Source organism: Sminthopsis crassicaudata, chromosome 3 (assembly GCF_048593235.1).
Source record: "Sminthopsis crassicaudata isolate SCR6 chromosome 3, ASM4859323v1, whole genome shotgun sequence".
NCBI classification, from domain to species: Eukaryota; Metazoa; Chordata; class Mammalia; order Dasyuromorphia; family Dasyuridae; genus Sminthopsis; species Sminthopsis crassicaudata.
Genome location: NC_133619.1, coordinates 648,286,614 through 648,308,716, shown reverse-complemented (window position 1 = coordinate 648,308,716; position 22,103 = coordinate 648,286,614). Strand labels below are relative to the sequence as shown.

At 39.0% G+C, this 22,103-nt stretch overlaps 1 protein-coding gene across 5 annotated transcripts; it reads right to left on the bottom strand.

Moving 5' to 3' along the window:
* Positions 1-5,304: 5,304 nt before the first annotated feature.
* LOC141565042 (zinc finger protein 846-like) lies at positions 5,305-18,705 on the bottom strand. Of its 5 annotated transcripts, XM_074308053.1 has the most exons (5): positions 18,585-18,705; positions 17,476-17,614; positions 16,289-16,415; positions 12,814-12,914; positions 5,305-7,893 (listed from the first exon to the last, which is right to left on the bottom strand). In XM_074308053.1, the coding sequence occupies exons 2-4, from the start codon at positions 17,506-17,508 to the stop codon at positions 12,850-12,852; spliced, it is 225 nt and encodes a 74-aa protein (XP_074164154.1). In that variant the 5' UTR covers positions 17,509-17,614; positions 18,585-18,705; the 3' UTR covers positions 5,305-7,893; positions 12,814-12,849. The 5 variants fall into 5 exon arrangements, with proteins under 5 accessions (XP_074164154.1, XP_074164149.1, XP_074164150.1 ...); XM_074308048.1 differs by lacking the exon at positions 12,814-12,914; XM_074308049.1 differs by lacking the exons at positions 12,814-12,914; positions 18,585-18,705 and having other exon boundaries at positions 17,476-18,523.
* Between the last annotated feature and the right edge of the window lie 3,398 nt (positions 18,706-22,103).

Here is a 22,103-nt window from a genome sequence, read left to right as displayed (position 1 = left end):
AGAGTCATTCTGATTCAGTGATGCTCTGGATCCTTCCTAATGTCTACACATATTGCCTTACAGACCAGTTTTCAGAGGATTTTTCCTTTAGGTCTGATCCAGCTATAGAGGGTCACAGTATCCTAAGAGGAAAACACAATTGACTTTCAATAAAACCACATCATTTATTTTACAACAAAGTTCCATCAAAATTACATTTATAGGGACGGATGGTCTATCATCTGGAATCTCAGTTTTCCCAAAAGCTAATTTTTGCCAGGACATCAAAATATACTCCTTTGGGTGATCTACTCCAAGGTTTTCTAGTGGCAGACTTTCTACTCAGAAGGGTCTGAGTCCCAGAGCACAAAGAAGGAGGGAGCCTGGGAGGGGATCAACAGATGAAGGAGGAGGAGGTCTCAGGGAAACCAGACATTTGCATTTTGATCCAAGTACAACTTGAACCCTAAAGTAGAACTGAGTAGATATAGAACAGGTTGAGGCAGGAAAAAGGACATCAATAGGGCCATGGCATTCCAGCGCATGATAACCAGGAATGGGGGATAGAGAATCTCATAGACCTTCTCAGAAAGACTTGGTTCACTAATGCCCATAAGGTCTCTTCTCCTTTCCACATGGCACACCTTTCTGAGCAACCTGCCTTGGCCACTTCCTCCTAGTAGACTCTTGTGGTTGGAAACAGCTTCCCTTTTACTTGAGAGAATTGTCTCCTAGAAATGGTGTGCTGTGTTTGCACACCCCAGGTAGATCTGAGCTTAAAGGTCAGAATGGTCAGATGCCCAGCAAGTAAGTAATGGTTTTCTAAATTTAATTTCTGAGGAAATATACCTGACTCCATTTGATGCTGTATGGGCTGTTTCTGTATCAATGCACTCAAAATCCTCTTCAGTACTATTTTTTTCCCTGCTGAAATATTCCACATGTAATTTAAAAATTTCAACGTTATATTATTTCTTCTAATTACATGTAAATTTAGTTCTCAATATTCATTTCTGTAATATTTTGAGTTCTAAAATTTTTTCTCTTTCCATCCCTTACTTTCTACCTCCTCCTCCCCCAAAGCAAGCAATCTGCTTTGTATATGTATGTATGTACATGTATAGCATAGGCTATACATGTACGATAACTTTAAACACATTTTAATATTAGTCATGATATGAAAGAAAATTTTTTTTAAAAAGGAAAAAATACAACAAAAAAAATTTAAAATAGTATGTTTAGATCCACATTCAGTCTCCATAGTTCTCTCTCTAGATGCAGATGGCATTTTCTATCTCATGTTTATTGGAATTGTTTTGGGTTGCTGACATTGCTGAGAAGAGTTAAGATCATAGCTGATAATCACATCATTTTATTACTATTTACAATATCCTGAATCTGCACATTTCACTCAGCATCATTTTATAAATGTCTTTCCAGACTTTTCTGAAATCAGCCTAGTCATCATTTTTTAGGACAATAATATTCCATTACAGTCATATAACATGACTTATTCAGCCATTTCTCAGTTGATATGCATCTACACAATTTCCAATTCCTTGCCCCTCAGAAAGAACTCTTTCAAAATTTTTTGCCCATGAGTCCTTTCCCCTCTTTTATAATCTCTTTGGGATATATACCAAGAGTGACACAACTAGACAAAGGGCTATGCAGAGTGTGGATAGTATTTTTAGAATTATGGTGGATTGAGGTATTGGTCAAAATAGCTCAGTCATTCAGAGTTGATCATCATGCAATGTTCCTGTTGTATACAGTAGTCTCCTGATTTCGCTTACTTTACTTTTCATCAATTCATACAAGTCGGGGGTTTTCTGAAACAATCCTGCTATTCCTATCTTTTACCATGACTGTGTTCCATCACAAACTTGTTCAGTTATTTCTCAATTGATGGAAAATATGGATGTGATGGAACAATTTCACCAGGAAAAAATTTGTTTTTATCTTGTAAACAGGACAAATACCATCAAATATAAAGAAAGGAACACTCAGATAACACAAAGCTATTCTGCAAACCTTTAGCATCCACAAGATATAATATGTTCTAAATAGAAAAGGAGCCCAAGATGACCTACCCCATAAATGTGATGTATAGTTAGTAAGAATATTCAGAAAAAGGACTTGACAAAATTCAATACCCATTCCTATTAAAAAACACTAGAGAATATATGAATAAATGAAGTTTTCTTTAAAATGATCAGTAGCATCTATTTAAAACCATCAGCAAGCATCATATGTAATGGGTAAAAAATAGAACTATTTCCAATAAGATCAGGGTTGAAACACGGTTTTACAGTACCACCATTAAAATTCAATAATTGTATTACAAATATTAGCATAAGGGGCAGCTAGGTGGCGCAGTGGATAGAGCACCAGCCTTGAATTCAGGAGGACCCGCGTTCAAATCTGGTCTCAGACACTTAACACTTCCTAGCTGTGTGACCCTAGGCAAGTCACTTAACTCCAGCCTCAGGAAAAACAAAAAAACAAAACAAAACAAAATATTAGCATAAGCAATAAAAGAAGAAAAAGAAATTAAAGGAGTTAGAATAGATAATAAGAAAATGAAGTTATCACTCTTTAGAGATGATATAATGGTAATTTAGATAATCAACTACAAAACTACTAGAAACAATTCACAATTTTAGCAAAGTTGCAAGATACAAAATAAATCCAAAATCATCAGCATTTCTATATTACTAACAAAGTCCAGCAGCAAGACATACAAAGAGAAATTCCATTTAAAATAACTGTTGATAATATAAAATTTGGGGAAGCCTACCTGTCACGGAAGTCAGGAACTTTATGAACACAATTACAAAACACTTTCTACTCAAATAAAGTCAGATCTGATAAATTTGATTATCAAGTGCTCATGGGTAGGCAGAGCTAATATAATAAAGATGACAATTCTATCTAAATCAATGTACTTGTTCATACCAAACTTCCCAAAAATTGTTTTACATAGCTAAAAATAAATAATAACAAAGTTCATCTGAAAGAACAAAAGATCAAGACTTTCAAGGGAATCAATGAAAAAAATTTTGCAAATGAAGGTGGCTTAGCTGTACCAGACCTAAAACTGGTTATAAAATGTTATAAAGCATCGATCATCAAAACCATTTGGCACTGCTTAAGAAATAGAGCAGTTGATCAGTACAACAGGTTAAGTTCACAAGACACAATAATCAATGTCTCTGGTAATCTGGATTTTGATAAAAACCAAAGATCCCAGTTTCTGGGATAAGAGCTCACTATTTGATAAAAGTTGATGGGAAAATTGGAAATTAGTATGGCAGAAACTAGGCATTGACCCACACCTAACACCCTATGCCAAGATAAGATCAAAATAGGTTCATGATTTAAAAATAAAGGGTGATACTATAAGCAAATTAGAACTAAGAATAGTCTATCTCTCAGATCTATGGAGAAGGAAGTATTTTATGTCAAAGAACTAGAATATATTGCAAAATAAGTAATTCTGATTAAGTAATTAATTAAGGTAATTGTTTTTGTACAAACAAAACCAATGCAGATAAGCTTAGAAGGGAAGCAGTAAACAGAAAAATAATTCATATTCATGGGTTCTGATAAAGTCTTCATCTTTAAAATATATGATTAACTTATATTTATAAGAAAATAAGCCATTCTCTAATTGATAGTCAAAGTATATGAACACAATTTTCAGATAAATTAAAATCATTCCTAGTCATTAAAAAAAACAAAAAGCTCTAAATCACTATTAGTCAGAGAAATGCAAATTAAGACAACTCTGGGATACTATTATATACCACTCAGATTGGCTAAGATAACAGGAAAAGATAATTATGAATGTTGGAGTTGATGTGGGAAAACTGAGACACTAATACATTGTTGGTGGAGCTGTGAACAGATCTAACCATTCTGAAGAGCAATTTGGAACTATGCCCAAAAAGTTATCTTTATTACCTTTAATCCAACAATATTGCTACTGGGCTTGTTTCCCAGAGATCTTTAGAAGGGAAAGAGACCCACATGTGCAAAAATGTTTGTAGCAGCCCTTTTTGTAATGGCAAGGAACTAGAAACTGAGTGGATGCCCATCAACTGGAGAATGGCCAAATGAGTTATGTTATATGAATGTTATGGAATATTATTGTTCTATAAATGATCAGGAGAATGACTTCAGAGAAGCTTGGAGAGACTTACATGAATTTATGCTAAATGAAGTGAGTAGAACAAGAACACTGTACACAACAATATTATATGATGACTTTTCTTGTGCAGCATTAATTGTGGAAATATGTATAGAAGAATTGCACATATTTAACATATATTGGATTGCTTGCTGTCTAAAGAAAGGGGTAGGGGAAAGGAGGGAGAAAAAAAACTTGGAACAAGGTTTTGCAAGGATGCATTTTGAAAACTATTCAGGTTTTGAAAATAAAAAGCTTTAAAAGAAAAAAAAAGGGGGGTGGGGAGGGGGAAGCAGTGTTCAAAACATTCCTAGAAAGGAAATCAGACTGGCAAAAACCATTTTCTTCTCAAACCTCTGAGGTAACAATAGCACACAGAATTACCAAGTACAACTAAACTACAGAATGATTGAGAATTGTTTTTTTATACACATATGAACACAAAGGTGAAAACATTAAAAAAATGGTGATAGTGGGAGAATAGGGTCACTAATCCTCACACCACCCTTTAGAAGAATTGATGGATTTTGTGGAAAAATTTTAGAATGTGATAAGGCATGAAAAGAAGGAAAAGAAACTCACTGAGGGTATGTAAGGTACCTTAATCAAGTAAAAGGCTAATAAGGAAAGGAAATCTAATCTTGTAGATTACTGCGATTAAGAAACATAAAGGAGAATAGCTAAAGAGAAACAAGAAAGGACAGAAAAAGGGAGAAAGGAGGGATACCTTATTTCAGGGTTACTGATTAAGGAACCTTTGGAATAAGGAATATTTTGTTTCCTTCATTTCTTGTTAATAGTATTTCATTTTTTCCAATTACATGTAAAGATAATTTTGAACTTTCATTCTTACAAGAGTAATGAGTACCAATTAATTGGGGAATGGCTGAAGAAATGGGATTATATAAATGCTGTTTATTATTAGATTACAAACAATAGGATTAAAGAGAAAAATTATTATGTATATAAGGATTATTTGCACAAAATAGAATTGGGGATGTGTAATGAGGACCCTTCTGTTGGGAATTCTAAGGAAAGGCTGTGTGGTGGCACAAAGCTTCTGAAATTGTGGATATTGACTCCATAAGGGATCAAATAACTGAATGTGGGGATTGTAAAAAAATTGGAAACAGTAAAAGTTATTACAAGATTTATTTCTTTGAGTAAAAATAAACAAGCACATGCATCTCATTAATATGCAAATTTCTTTTCCTCTTTCATAAATAGTAAAAACACACCTAAAAATTCTTTTAAAATAAATTCTATTATATTTTATTGTCAGTAAATATTTGATTTGTATACTCATTTTATATACAAATATACCTGAGGTCATGTGAGCTGAAAGGGATAATCTCTAACTAAAAGCCTTCCCACATTTAAGCCATAGAGACCTCCTCAGAATGATTTTTTTAATACTGAAATGCTCTGAAATTCATGTAAATGACATTCCTTATTTGTGACAGTGATGAAATTAATATCTAATATGAATTCTGAGATGGGAAATAAGAGATGCTTGTTGCCTGAAGGCATTACTTCCTTAATAATATGTATAAGGTTCCTCTCTAGTGTAGAACCTCTTTTAGTAAAACTTTCAAAGAGGTAACTAAAAGCTCAGTTTGTCTCAAGTATGAATTCTCTGTTTTTCCCAAGAGTGGAGTTCAGTGTGAAATCATTCCACACTTGAGGACAGTTATAATGTTTCTCCTCAGTGTGGACTTCTTGAAGTTCAGCAATACTGCAGCTCTATCTGGGAGCCTCTCCATGTTGATTACATTCCTAAGTTTTCACCCAACTGTGAATTCTCTGACGTAAAGCAATAATGAAGTTGGATCTGAAAGCCTTTCCACATTGATTATATCCACAAAGCTTTCCTCCAAGATGGATTTTCTGATGTTTAGCAAGACAGTACCTCTGTGTGAAAACCTTTCCACATTGATGTTATTGCTAAAGCTTCTCTCCAGTGTGGATTTTCTGATGTGCCTTTAGATTATACCTTTGTGTGAAAGCTTTTCCACACTGATTACAAACAAAAGGTTTCTCTCCAGTGTGGACTCTCTGATGTTTAGCAAGGCGGTAAGGGAATGTGAAAGCCTTTCCACACTGACTACATTCATAAGGCTTCTCTCCAGTGTGGATTTTCTGATGTGCATAAAGATTAGAACTCTCTGTGAAAGCCTTTCCACATTGATTACACACAAAGGGTTTTTCTCCAGTGTGAATTCTCTGATGTTTAGCAAGACGGGACCTTTGGGTGAAAGCCTTTCCACACTGATTACAATCAAAAAGGTTCTCTCCAGTGTGGATTCTCTGATGGACAGCAAGGTGGTAAGGAAATGTGAAAGCCTTTCCACATTGACTACATTCATAAAGTTTCTCTCCACTGTGGACTCTCTGATGTTTATCAAGACTGGATCTCCATGTGAATGCCTTTCCACATTGATTACAATTAAAAAGTTTCTCTCCAGAGTGGATTCTCTGATGTTTAGCAAGACGACACTTCCATCTAAAAGCCTTTCCACATTGATTACAAACAAAAGGTTTCTCTCCAGTATGGACTCTTTGATGTTTATCAAGACTGGACCTCCATGTGAAAGCCTTTCCACACTGATTGCAATAAAAAAGGTCCTCCCCAGTATGGATTTTCTGATGTACAGCAAGTTGGAAAGGGAATGTGAAAGCTTTTCCACATTGACTACAATCATAAGGCTTCTTTCCAGTATGGATTTTCTGATGTGCATTAAGAGTATAGCTATGTGTGAAAGCCTTTCCACATTGATTACATGCAAAAGGTTTTGTGCCAGTGTGGATTCTCTGATGTTTAACAAGAAGACACTTCCACCTGAAAGCCTTTCCACATAGATTACAATAAAAAAGATTCTCTCCAGTATGGATTCTCCGATGTACAGCAAGGCGGTAAGGAAATGTGAAAGCCTTTCCACACTGACTACATTCATAAGGCTTCTCTCCAGTGTGGATTTTCTGATGTGCATTAAGTGTATAGCTGTGTGTGAAAGCCTTTCCACAATGAGTACATTCATAAGGTTTTTCTCCAATGTGAATTTTTTGATGTGTATTAAGATTAGAGCTCTGTGTGAAAGCCTTTCCACATTGATTACAAACAAAAGGTTTCTCTCCAGTGTGGATTCTCTGATGTTTAGCAAGACGACACCTCCATCTGAAAGCCTTTCCACATTGATTACAATCAAAAGGTTTCTCTCCAGTGTGGATTCTCTGATGTTTGGCAAGATGACACCTCCATCTGAAAGCCTTTCCACATAGATTACAATCAAAAGGTTTCTCTCCACTGTGGATTCTCTGATGTTTAGCAAGCCGACACCTCCATCTGAAAGTCTTTCCACACTGATTACAATCAAAAGATTTCTTTCCAGTGTGAACTTTCTGCTGCCTAGAAGTTTCCTGGGACTGAAAAGGCTCTACTTTTTCACTGAAGCATTTTCTATATTCACTATCCTGAAGATAGTCATTCCCTGAGGAAATTTTCTTACAATGATTTAGGGTTGAAGACTGTCCAAATCTCTTTCCAATTTCAACAAGTTGACATTCACTCTTTGGATGTTGATCTGCCTTGATATTAGAACCATGTATTTCTTTCAACTTGAAGTCACAGGAACCATTAATCATAACTCTTTGCAGATCACATTCTTCCACAAAAATTCCCAGCTTTCTAGTCAACTCATTTACTTGGAATCTCGTCTCTACATCTGAAAAAAAAAAAAAAATACACAATCAAATATATACACACAGAGACACAGACACATAAATATATGCAATATCAATCATTACTGAAGACTTCTGAATCTCATAACTTTCTTATCACCAATCTAAGTGCAAGAAAACTTCCTGGCTGTACTCTTGGAGCTCACATTAGCAATGAGTAGACTATGTCACTGTAAGGAAAAGAGAAAGGAGGTGAGAGTGACAAAGGAGATGTGCATCACAGAGGGCTGGTCCTATCATAGACTTACTCAGAGCTAAACAATCCCATTCAACAAAAGTGGCAGCTATAAGGCAGGAAGACCATCGGACTTAGCATGAACAGATTAGAGTGACTCTGTTGGAGATAAGTTTGTTCCTCATTTCAAGGGAAAGATATGCCATCATGCATTTTTTAAAAATATATTTTAATAGTTTTTATTTACCAGATATATGCATGGGTAATTTTACAACATTGACAATTGCCAAACCTTTTGTTCTAATTTTTCCCCTCCTTTTCCCCTCCTTCTCCCAAAGATGGCAGTTGACCACTACATGTTAAATATGTTAGAGTATAAATTAAATTCAACATATGTATACATGTCCAAACAGTTGTTTTGCTATACAAAAAGAATCAGCCTGTGAAGGAAATCCAAAATGCAAGCGGACAAAATTAGAGGGATTGGGAATTCTATGTAGTGCTTTATTGGAACTGATTTGGTTCATCTCACTGTTGAAAATGGGCACATCCATTAGAATTGATCATCATATAGTATTGTTGTTGAAGTATACAATGATCTCCTGGTCCTACTCATTTCACTCAGCATCAGTTTATGTAAATCTCTCCAGGTTTTTCTGAAATCATCCTGTTGGTCATTTCTTACAGAACAATAATATTCCATAATATTCATATATCACAATTTATTCAGCCATTCTCTAATTGATGGGCATCCACGCAGTTTCCAGTTTCTAGCCACCACAAAGAAGGCTGCCACAAACATTCTTGCACATACAGGTCCCTTTCCCTTCTTTAAGATCTCTTTGGGATACAAACCCAGTAGCAACACTGCTGGGTCAAAGGGTACGCACAGTTTGATAACTTTTTGAGCATAGTTCCAAATTGTTCTCTAGAATGGCTGGATGTATTCACAACTCCACCAACAATGTATCAGTGTTCCAGTTTTCCCACATCCCCTCCAACATTTTGCATCACCTTTCCCTCTCATTCTAGCCAATCTGACAGGTGAGTAGTGGTATCTCAGAGTTGTCTTAATTTGCATTTCTCTGATTAATAATGACTTGGAGCATCTTTTCATATGACTAGAAATAGTTTCAATTTCTTCACCTGAGAATTGTCTGTTCATATCCTTTGACCATTTATCAACTGGAGATTGGCTTGATTTCTTATAAATTAGAGTCAATTCTCTATATATTTTGGAAATGAGGCCTTTATCTGAACCTTTGACTGTAAAAATGTTTTCCCAGTTTATTCTAACATGTACTTTTGAACTTTGCAGCAGGAGAGAGCAGCTATAACAGAACTGTTGTACAGTCCTACATCTGACGGACCATAACGCTTTTAGATATCTAATTGGTTTGATGAAAATGATGGAGAAATTAAGAAACTAAATAAAAATTAAAGACTCTATAGGGTTTACAAGTAAATTATTGCATCCATCTCTAAGAAGGCAGTGTTTAACTCCACCAAAAGTTAAGTGAAGCAAAATTTGGAGACATTCTGGGTTCAGGATTCTAAACTAAGTAAGAGTACACCTGAAATTAGTTGTCCTTTAAACCAAACCATTCTCCAATTGATAAATGGTCAAGGGATATGAACAGACAATTCTCAGATGATGAAATTGAAACTATTTCCACTCATATAAAAGAGTGTTCCAAATCACTACTGATCAGAGAAATGCAAATTAAGACAACTCTGAGATACCACTACACACCTGTCAGATTGGCTAAAATGACAGGAACAAATAATGATGAATGTTGGAGGGGATGTGGGAAAACTGGAACACTAATACATTGTTGGTGGAGTTGTGAAAGAATCCAGCCATTCTGGAGAGCAATTTGGAACTATGCCCAAAAAGTTGTCAAACTGTGCATACCCTTTGACCCAGCATTGCTGTTATTGGGCTTATATCCCAAAGAAATACAAAAGAGTGGAAAGGGACCTGTATGTGCCAAAATGTTTGTGGCAGCTCTTTTTGTTATAGCTAGAAACTGGAAGTTGAATGGATGTCCATCAATTGGAGAATGGTTGGGTAAATTGTGGTATATGAAGGTTATGGAATATTATTGCTCTGTAAGAAATGACCAGCAGGAGGAATACAGAGAGGCCTGGAGAGACTGACATCAACTGATGCTGAGTGAAATGAGCAGAACCAGAAGATCACTATACACTTCAACAACAATACTGTATGAGGATGTATTCTGATGGAAGTGGAAATCTTCAACATAAAGAAGATCCAACTCACTTCCAGTTGATCAATGATGGACAGAGGTAGCTACACCCAGAGAAGAAACACTGGGAGGGGAATGTAAATTGTTAGCACTACTGTCTATCTACCCAGGTTACTTATACCTTCGGAAGCTAATAATTAATGTGCAACAAGAAAATGGTATTTACACACATATATTGTATCTAGGTTATATTGTAACACATGTAAAATTGATGGGATTACCTGCCATCGGGGGGAGGGAGTGGAGGGAGGGAGGGGATAATTTGGAAAAATGAATAAAAAAAAAAAAAAAAAAAAAGAAGGAAATTAGTTGTCCTTTATAGGTTTTTGATGTTGTTTTACTGATAGTAAAAATCCAAAGCACTTTTATGATGCTTTGAAAACTATTTATGGGTCAAAGACCTAAGGTGTATCTCAACTACTCAGAGCTGATAGACCCACTCATTAGGGATAAGGACATGATCTTAGAGAGATTCACTGAACACTTCCATAGAGTTTATAGAATATCATCAAAGACTATTCAAATCACTAACCATTTATTACTGATTGTCCTTAATCCCTCTCTAGCTATTTTACAACTGATGGGTATCCCTACAATTTACAATCCTTTGTTACCAAAAAGAGAGCCATTAAAAAAGTTTTTTGTGAGGGCAACTAGGTGGTATAGTGGATAGAGCACCAGCCCTGAATTCAGGAGGACCCGAGTTCAAATCTGGTCTCAGACACTTAACACTTCCTAGCTGTGTGACCCTGGGCAAATCACTTAACCCCAGCCTCAAAAAAAAAAAAAAAATTGAAAAAAAAAAAGTTTTTTATAATATATAAGTTCTTTTACTTTTTCCTTCATCATCTTGGAAATCAGACCTAAAATTCAGAGGGATAGATCAAATAGTACACACAGTTCTACAACTAAAATGTTGGATCTACCAATATTGAGTTAACATTCTAAAAATGGTATCTTAAGCTTGTTTTAATTTATAATTTTCTAATTTAATGCTCTAAAGATTTAGGACATTGTTTTTAAGTGATTACAAATTGTTTGGATTTTTTTCATTGAAAAACTAGTTTTTCCTATCGGCCATTTATCAACTGCTGAATGACTTGAATTCTTATATATTTTTAAAAGCTCTTTATATATTTGAGATGAGATCTTTACCTGAAAACAATTTTCTACTTTCCTTATGAATTTGAGTAAATTTTTTACAAAACTTTTTAGCGTGTTTGAAACTGTCCATTTTATACTCACCATGTTCTTTAATAGTTGCTTACTCATAAATTCTATTACCTCTTCATAAGTGATAGTTAATATGCAAAAATATATGTACTTTAATTTCTTATGATATCTAATTTACATCTTAATCATGTATCAATTTTGACCTTATCTTAGTCAATGATGTAAGATTTTGGTCTATGTCCGGTTTCAGCCTTACTGTTTTCTAGCTTTTTCCACAATTTTTCCATAATTACCAAATTATGTGGTAATTTCCACATTACCAAATAATGAATTCTCAGCACAAAAACTTAAGTCTTTACTTTTCAAACACAAGGTTACTTTAAACATTTGATTCAAAGTATTATATGTCTACAAAGTATGATAATCTACTTTTAAATCTGTCAGCCAATTCCAGATAAAGTTAATTATTTGTTTATTATTATCATATAGTTTATACTTTTAAAATTTTTGTTTAATGTATTTTTAATTCATGGAATAAAGCAAGCATTTCCATAATATAGTATAATAAAAATGATTACACATGAAAAAACAAATCAATTATATATTAAATTTATAATAGTTATCACATAAAAATTTAATTCCCTTTAAGATGGCTACCTTTAGACATCCCCTCCCCCCTTTTTTCTTGCTGAGGCAATTGGGGTTAAGTGACTTGCCCAGGGTCACATAGCTAGGAAGTGTTAAGTGTCTGAGGCCAAATGTGAACTCAGGTACTCCTGACTTCAGGGCTGATGCTGTATCCACTGCATCACCTACCTGCCTGCATATTTTGTTGTTAAAACAAAACTGCTGTTATTGTTATTGTAAAATACTCTTTTAGTTCTGCTCATTTCACTTTTCCTGATTTAGTACAAGTCTTTCCATGTTTTTCTAAAATCACTGAGCTTATTATTTCTTATAGTGCAGCAATGTTTCATTAAATCATATACCACAACTTGTTCAATCATTCCTCAGATGATGGGCAACCACGCAATTCTTTGTTGGGTTCTTTATCACCTAAAAGGGAACTGCTATAAATATTAGTACTGGTGTTACTGGGTCAAATGGTATTGGCAGTTCTAAAACTTTTTGAACATAATTCCTGTCTTCCCACCAAAATGGTTGGATTAGTTCATAATTCTATCAACAATGAATGAGAGTCCCAATTTTCCTACATCCTGTCCAACATCTACCACTGAAAAGTATAAAATTGACATTGCGTTTCTCTAATCAATCATTTAAAGTACCTTTTCTTATGATGATGAATTCTTTGGATTTCTTCATTAAAAAATCGGCTGTTCATATCTTTGTAAGTTCCAGGGTAGCTCCCTGGAGGCCTCAGAATCAACTAGAGTCAGGATAAGCAAAAGTCCTTGATCTTTAGGGGGAGAAGTGAAGGGGATGGACAAAACTGCTACAAACTCTCTACCAACTTCCCTTTTCCTCATCCTCTTCCAAAGTGACTCTGACTTGTCTCACTCCACCCCCTAATCCCTCCTGCAATTCTCCTTACCCAAGCATTGAGCTAGCATTAACTGTGAGAAGAGAAATTCCAAACATGCTAATAAGAGTTAGTCCAATAGGTAGCCTTAAGTGCTTGGAGTGCACCTATTCAGAGTTTCAGCCCTTTATAATCCTTTGATCATTTATCAATTGGGGAATGATTGGTATTCTTCTAGCTTTTAAAAGATCCTTGTATTTTCAAGATAGGAGATTTTTATCTGAGAAACTGTCTACAAATGATTTTACTCAACTTGTTCCCTTTTTTCTGGCTCTCGGCTACATTTGCTTTATTTATAAAAATTCTTTGAATTTGAGGGAATCCAAAATTTATTCATTTTGCACCTCACTATGGTCTCTTCTTTGTTCAAAAACCATATTTGGTAAGTATTAAATGCCATATCCTTCAAAGTGTCTCATAAGACCTTTTAAATCTAGATCATGTATCCATTTTAACTTTATCTTGAGAAAGAGTAATATTGGTCAATGTCCAATTTCCACCATATTTTTTCCAGTTTTCCCTACAATTTTTATCAAAAAATGAATTCTTATAGTAAAATCTTATCTTTACATTTCTCAAATACCAGGTTATCAAATTTGATACTGTAAAAGATGTCTACTCTGTTCCATTGATTTACTTTCTATTTTTTAGTAAAAATTTAAATAATTTTGATAATTTTATAATAGAGGTTTAAGAGCTGATACTGTTAAATCTCCATCCTTAACATTTTTTTTTTTCATTACTTACTTTGATATTCTTGGTCTTTTCTTCTTTCAAATAATTTTTTATTATTTGTTCTAGCTCAGTCAAACAATTTTTGGAAACTGAATTGGGAAGCTATTGAATCTATAAATTTAAATAAATGTTATCATACTGGTTCTACCTACCAAGAACAATTCATTTTTCTTGAATTGTTTATGTTTAAATTCATTTCCATACAAATTCTTAAAATATTTATATTCATGTACTTCCTGGGGTTAGTTTGGCTGGTAATTCCCAGGAAGTTTATATTGTCTAGATCTATTTTGAATATGGTATCTTTTACTCATTCTTCTTGCACAGCATTGTTGATGATATATAGGAATGCTGTTAATTTATGTCAAATTGTTTCATATTCTCCTCTGCTAAAGTTGTTAAACACTTAAAGTTTTTTGTTGAGTCTTTTCAATATTCCAAAGATATCATCATTTCATCTTCAAAAAGACAGTTTTATTGCCTCATTCTCTATTCTGATTTTCTACTTTTTTTCCTCTTATTTCTATTTCTAGGATTTCCAATAGAATTCCCAAATAGTATCCATGACTGTAAGCATCCTTGTTGAACATATCTTTCTGGGAAGACTGCTAGTTTATCTCCATTACAAATAATGCTTGCTGATGGTATAAGGAAAAATCCTCTTATACTTCCAAGTGTTTTTAATAGAAATGAGTGTTGTGGATTTTCTTTCTTGTTTAGACTCTTCCTGGCTTAGGTAGCAATACCATTCTTGTTTCATAAAAGGAATGTGAAATATGCCTTCTTTGCCTGTAATTCTAAAATAATTATTTAATGCTGGAATCAGTTCACTTAATATTTGGTAGAATTCCCCTGGAATCTGTCTAATCCTTGTGTATTTCCTTAAGAAGTTCATTTATGGCATATTCAATTTTTTTTTTCTAAATTCAGTTTACTTAGGTATTCTATTTCCTCTTCTTTTCATTCTGTGAGAATAAGATTTCACCAGAAGCTCTCCACTTCTCATTTGTTTTCTCTATCTCAGTTCTTTCAAGACTTGTTTGTTTTAATTCCTTCATTTTACCTCTCCCCATCCAATATTATTAAAAAAAAAAAAAAATTTTTTTTAAAGAATTAACTCATCATACTCAACTGAGTCCAAGCTTTGCTTTCAAACTACTCCAGTAAGGATGACATTTCTACATATAAAAAAAATTAATAGTTTGACCTCATTGAGCCCCTTATATCTCCTCTTTAATATTTATCTCATATTTTTCCTAGATTATGTATGTCTAATTTTCAACTGAGTTCTGGTCTTTTTGTTATAAAGATCCGAATATCTTTCCATTTAGTGTATGACCTTCTCCCCCTCCCCCAATTCAGCTTTGCTGGTAAATCATTTTTGATCAGAATTTCAGCTTCCTTGCTCTATAAAATGCAATGCCCCAAGCCCTGCAATCTTTTAATTTAGAACCTTATTTTTTATCTTGATTTATTTTATCAGTTTTTTCTCAATTATGTCTATTTGATCTCTGAAGACCTTTTTCAGTTTTGTCCAAGGACATTTTAGGGCTTTGAAATAGGAGTGACTTTGTAAACTTTATTTTCTTTGACTATGGACCCAGATTGCCTCAATCCCCACAATAGCTATTATATTCAGGTTTTCTCCTTTGCCACATCATTTTTATTTTTATATTATTTTATTCTAAGCCACTTATTATTGTTATTGTCAGTTCTCTAACCCTGATTTTGGGGGGAGAATATCCTAGGCTCCAAGTCCTCCTCACTGTCATTTGCAGAGCTCTCTCGGGGTCCCAACCCTGGGCACTCCCCAGTACCCCTGAGTCCAGGCCAGGATCCTAAGCCACACTGTCCCAGCAAATGTTCCCTCTTCCTTTGGTCTACAGCCACAAACCTCACTTGGCTCTTATGCCCAGTGAGTGACACCAGTGTTTCTGCTCTTCTACAAGTGCCCACAACAGCAGGGTCCCTGCCCCCCCCCCCCCAGCTGTGGGCTGGGTCATTCTTGGTCACAGGCTAGGACTGAATCTGCTACAATAAAGCCCTGTTCTAGACATAAGATGGGGTCCTTCCTTCCTTGCCTTTCAAGCTCCAAACCCATTACCCACCCACCCCCACAATTCCAGAGGGGAAAGCTGCCCCCTTGGACTGAGCCCTTCATGTGGGCCAAACTTCCATCCCAAGGGGGTCAGGGCCTCCCCAGGGTCCTGACCAGGTGTTTCAGAAGGACAAATTCTGGACTTTGAACCACCTCTGCTGGCCCAGGTCACGTTCAGATGTTTTTTCTTGTGTTTTTAGCACTCTGGGAGAAGCAAGCACTTCCTGCCCTATTCTCCCATCTTACCAGAATCTCCTTCCATGGTTTTTAGTATGATGTTTTCAGTGAATTTGTCAGACACCTGGCCTGGGGATGAACAAGGTAACAAGGTCAGCCCCCTGACTGATGGCCACTGATTGAACTTGAAAAGACAGGAAATGGTCCTTACCCAGGAACAGCAGGTTCTGGACACTCTCCAGCGTGACCTCCTTGTAGAGCTCCTTCTGAGAAGAGTCCAGGAGCCCCCACTCCTCTTCAGTGAAGTCCACGATAATGTCCCTGAATGTCACCACCTCCTAAACCATCAAAAGTCACTTGATTTAGAGCCAAAAGGGACAATTCATCTTGTCCAGCCTTCATCACCTCAGAGGAGGAAACTGAAGAAAGGATGGGATTTGCCTAAAACTCAGAGAACCTTTAGGAGGGCCAGAGCCAAGAGCTGAAAAAGTCAGTAAGAGCTCAGGGGAATATAGAGAAAAATATTTTCTATTCAAAGTGATTATTATGTTGGAATAAAAAAAGCTGGAAAAATGTGTTACTCGACTGCTGCTCCCAGTGGAATTAGGGAGAACATTGGTATCTATAGAAGATGTGGAGAAAAAAGAACAGATCCCAGATTGCTCCTCACCAGGAGTGTCCTAAGTGAGGCATTAAGATTCTAGGAAGAGTTCGGTAAGTCCTGTGCATTCTGGGTGGGAGTAGGGAGGAGGAATCTTAAGAGTGATCACTGGGGAGAGAACAAAGATGCACTTTTTCAGTTATTTTGGAACAATTCTAGCTCGTTCTTATAGATCAAAATCTGTTCCCTTTCTTAAAAATACATTTTGATTTCTTGTTAAAACATCTGATTTCTGTTCTACTTTTAATCTATATTTCACTTTTATTTTCCTTTATTGGTATTATGGACTTTTTGAGCAATTAGAGAATTTGTGACTATTTTCCCTTCAGTGTTCTTCACTGCACTGCATTTATTCACGGTGCTCTCTAGGAGGGCCCGGCTTTTCTGGTCCCTCCCACATCTTAGGAGTCAGAACTGCTCTCTCACTTGTGGCCCCCCTTTCAGAGATTGTTCCTTTTCTCTGGACGAATACTGTAGGTTCCTGTGAAACGGGGCTCAGGGGTCTGGCCATAAGCTCCCCGCCTTGTGCTGGCCGTCCTGAAGGGTCTCCACAGCCCCCCCCTCCATGCCCATCCGCTTTCCCGCGGGGACCTGCTCTATACTGAAGCCGCAGGGAGAGCCGGGCAGCGGCCTGGAGCGTGTCCCTAGGCTCGGCTCAGCTCCAGCCACTGGCGCTTCGGACCCCCTTGGAACGTCCCCTTTCTGGCGTCCCTCTACAGAGAGTCCCCTTCACTCACCTGGCACGAGGGGCTCCGGCTGCCGGGGGCCATGGCTCTGGGTCCGGGCTTGGTCCTCTGCCCGCCGGGCTGAGGAGGGAGAGGGAGCCCAGAGAGGGGGGACGGGTCTGAGGCTCCTCTGCCCGGGGAGGATGCGGACCTGCCCACAGTGAGAGAGGTATTAAGGCAGAGACACTGGGGAGCGGCTGCCCCCAGGAAGGTAGCAGGGAGGGTCAGGCCTGGGAATGACAACTTGCTTCTTCCCAAACTCCTTTGACCTCATGTCCCTGGCCCAGCGTCTTACAGAGACCGGGGGCAAAAGGAGCTTTGGGATCCCAGGTGGGCTGAGACCAGGCAGAGCCTCAGGGACCCCTGCCCCAGCGCAGGAACGAGGTGCGCAGGTCAGGCGAACTCTGGAGTGTCACCCTGACACTGCCTGGAGGAAGACCAGCTCGTGGCAATCTGGGGGATGTGTTCGGAGCTGACCCCCTGCAAGCGGACCCGGTCTGCCGGCACACACAGACAGATGCCCCCGCACCACCGGGAGGGAAGGAGACCACGCGGCGGAGCTGGCCAGGGAGCCCAGACTGTCCTCCAGCCAAATGGGGGGCTGGGCAAAATCTACAGGGCTGCATTTGGGGAGCACTGGCTGTATACCCAGCCCTGTAATTAGTGCTTTACAGAAGGGATCTCCCAGGGAGAGTGGGAGGGGCTGCTCTCCTCTCCTTTATATACAGGCGGAATCCTGGCCCCTCCCCCCTCGTACACAGCGTCCCCAGAGACCGGGAGAGGGCCCCGCAGACCTGGGGGCTCATCATCAGGGGGATTGGCCAGGCTCCCCAAGGCGGCCTCCCGGGAGGCGCAGGCACCGGCCCCTCCCCCAGCGCAGCTCAGGCACCCAGGGGCGATCACACAGGCGCCGTGCTGTTCCACTTCTGCACAACTTGCACACGCAGCCCACCCCCACACTCAGACCCTACACACCCCGCAAGCTTTCTGGGACTCGGCCAAGCGAACTGAGGACAGCGGGAACCGGCACCAAGAAGGGGGGGTTCTCCTGACTTAAGGGGGGGGGGAAAGCGGGGCCGCGCCTGCGCACTGATGCTCTCCTTCCCTTCCCCCCTACTCACCAAGCTCAGAAGAAGGAAGAGCAGAACCCACTCTGACCCTCCCCCACCAAGAAAACTGCCCCTTGGGTCCTATAAGAGGCGGGGCTGAGGCGGGGCCGGGCGTGACCAGCGAGGCATTCTGGGACTCGGGTGTGCACGTGATCAGAGTTCCTTGGCTGGGAAAGGGCCCTCACCCCACCATCCGTTTTCTACTTCCGGTTCGGGTCCTATTTCCCATTTCCTCTCGTGCTTTAGCTTGTAAACTTTTGGGGATAGGGCTTGTACTCTGTCTGAGCCCCGAGAATTCAGTCCAGGACCAGGCGCATAGTAATGAGTGCCTGCTGCCCCGGGAGAGGTGGTGCCGTCCTCAGCCCATTCTTACCCACAGGGAAACTGAGGCAGAGGCTGACTTCCGACTTCCGCTCAATGTCCTGGAAATGCTCCAGTGCCTCTTGGCTTTGGAGGTGCAGGAGTGCCCCCCAGGATTCAGGGGCTTGGGGGATGGGGGCAGAATGCTAGGCCTGCAGCCAGTGGGTCTGGATACAGATCTTGCCTCCGACTACTGGGAAACACATTCCCCTTGCCCCTCTTCCATGCCTTAGTTTCCCCACTTGTACATCTGTGACCCCGGTGTGGTCCCTACCCCCCTCACTTTCCTCACCTGGATGACATATGACCCTGGGGCATTCCCCTCACCCTTTATGCCTCAGTTTCCTCCTCTGCAGAGGAAGATCAGAAGCACTTCATCCGTCTGGGAGGATGATCCATACTAAGCTGTGGTGGACCCCAGTTGGTAACACCCCAGCCCCCATTCCAAGAGAACCTGAGGGAGCTCTGGGCCCCCCTTCCCAATCAGAGCACGGGCCGACCCCAGCGTTAGGGCAGCTCCCAGGCCTTCTCCCAGGCCTACCCAGGTGATCGGATCCATCTCTTCTTGAAGCCGGGCTCCCACTCTTGGAGGACCAATGGCCTGCTCCGCCCTGTCCGCCTCCATCTTGAGCTGCCTTGCTCTGGCACAGGATTTTCGGCCTCAGTTTGCTCCTCTGTAAAAAGCAGATAATCCCAGCGCCCCCTCTCGGCGTGGCGGGATGAAGCCTAGATATTGTTTTGGACCAAGAGAAACTGAAGAATTGCTCCCTGAGGCAGGCGGCAGCAGGCCCTGACAGAGAACAAGGAGCTCCCTGGCACCCCCTCTGGGGAGGAGGTCCAGTCCCAACGCCCAGTTAAGCCAGACCCCTGAGCCGGCCCCTTCCTGCAGAGGGCCCCAGCAGCCTCCTCTGGCCAGGCCCTCTTTGGATCCAAGTCCCCTTTCAGTCTGTCAGGACACTGCCTCTGTGTCTTTCCCCTCCCCCATACCACGTGGTGTCTCTCCTCAGTTCACTATGCTTTACAACTAAGTAACTTTTGGGGAAGCTGAGGATTTAACCTGCCAGCTAATGCCCCGCCCCCCAATCTCACGGAGGGCTCCCTTTCTCCTGGAAAACCGAGTGCCCTTGAGGAACTTGGCTTTCACATGCTCTCTCAACTCTATTTCCTACGTACCATTTCTGGTGTCTAGTGCATCCCTTCATTTTGGCTGTAACTTTTCCCCTTAAATAAATCGGCCTTTTGCCAAAGAGAGCGGCCATGATGCACTCTTCATGACCGAAATCCAGTTTTCCCTGCCTGCCACCATCTAGTTCCAAACCCCATACCATAGATACACCATTTGGTTCTCGAACCCTTGGCCCCTTCTTGTCAGAAGATAAGATATGCAAATCCCAGTATTTTTCCTATGCCTCATGTGGGGAGTGTCACTGCTGGGAACCACCTTGCTCACTGGGTATTGAGTATTAGACCACAAAATGGGGGAGTAAAGTGCATTTCTAGGCTTAAAGGTAAGATTTTGAATTTTTAGAGGTGTTTGAGTCCCCGATATTGCAGAAGGACCTGGTGTAGTGTCCGTCCATCTAAGATCTAAAAAGCACACTTGTTTCTGTATTGTTCCTGTCTCCAAGTTTTTATCAATCCCAGTTTACCTTGTTTTTGCAATTGAAACTAAACTTACCCTAAATTAAACTTCTCTCCTGGGAAGAGAGATTAGATGTCCAGCCTCTCTGTGGTAGTTTCCCCAAAACCTTCTCCCCATATCTTGAAGTCAGCCTCAATTTTTTTTTTTCTTTCTTTCTTCCTTTGTTTCTTTTTTTTTTCACTTTTTTCTTTCTTTCTTTCTTTCTTTCTTTCTTTCTTTCTTTCTTTCTTTCTTTCTTTCTTTCTTTCTTTTTTCTACTTTCTTTGTGTTTGTTTCTTTTTCTTTCTTTCTCTTTAAAGCTTTTAAGTTTTCAAAACATATGCATGAATAATTTTACAACATTGACTCTTGAAAACATTCTGTTCCAAAATTTCCCCTCCTTTCCCCACCTTTCCCCACCTCCCCTAGAAGGCAAGTAGTTCAATATATGTTAAACATGGAAGAAATATATGTTAAATCCAATATATGCAATCCATATTTATACAAATATATTGCTGCAAAAGAAAAATCAAATTAAACCAGAAAAAAAAAATGAGAAAGAAAATAAAATGCAAGAAAACAACAACAGAGAGAGTGAGAATACTATGTTGTGTTCCACACACAGCTCTCACAGTCCTCTCTCTGGGTGTAGATGGCTCTCTTCATCACTGAACAATTGGAATTGGTTTGAATCATCTCATTGTTAAGGAAAGCCACATCCATCATATAGTCTTCTTGTTGCCATGTATAATGATCAGCATTAGTTCCTGTAAGTCTCTCCAGGCATCTCTGAAATCATCCTATTGATAATTTCTCTAAGAAATATTCCATAACATTCATATACCATAACTTGTTCAGCCATTCTCCAGCTGATAGGCATCCACTCAGTTTCCAGTTTCTAGCCACTAAAAAAAATGGCTGCCACAAATATTTTTGCATATGTGAGTCCCTTTCCATCCTTTAAGAGTTATTTGGGATATAAACCCAGTAGAAACACTGTTGGCTCAAAAGATAACCCTTTGAGCATAGTTCTAAATTGCTCTCCATAATAGTTGGATCCATTCATAGTTCCACCAACAATGTATCAGTGTCCCAATTTTCTCACATTCCCTCCAACATTCATCATTATCTTTTCCTGTCCTCTCAGCCCATCTGAGGGGTATATAGTGGTACCTCAGAGTTGTTTTAATTGGCAATTCTTTGATCAATAGTGATTTAGAGCACCTTTTCATATGACTAGAAATGGTTTTAATTTCTTTATCTGAAAATTGTTTATATCCTTTGATCATTTATCAATTGGAGAATAGTTTGAATTCTTATAAATTTGAGTCAATTCTCTATTTTAAAAATGAGTCAGCCTCAGTTTCTTTAGATGGGAACCTTTTGTGTCCCCAACTTCCCAAATCCTAATACCTCAAGTATATAGAAAGATATGGTCCTTTCAGCTTCTTTTTCAGAGATAGTTTTCCTCTGTCTCTGTCTCTTTCTATCTCTCTTTCTGTCTCTGTCTGTCTGTCTCTATCTCTGTCTCTGTCCCTTTCCCCATCTTC

What these genes read in the sequence shown, in the direction of transcription:
- LOC141565042 (XM_074308048.1), bottom strand. Translation starts at nt 17,508, where the DNA reads ATGGCCCCCGGCAGCCGGAGCCCCTCGTGCCAG. An exon ending in GCCGGAGCCCCTCGTGCCAG is followed by an intron (nt 16,416 to 17,475) that starts GTGAGTGAAGGG and finishes TTGATGGTTTAG; the next exon opens with GAGGTGGTGACATTCAGGGA. An exon ending in CCAGAACCTGCTGTTCCTGG is followed by an intron (nt 7,894 to 16,288) that starts GTAAGGACCATT and finishes TTTTTTTTTCAG; the next exon opens with ATGTAGAGACGAGATTCCAA.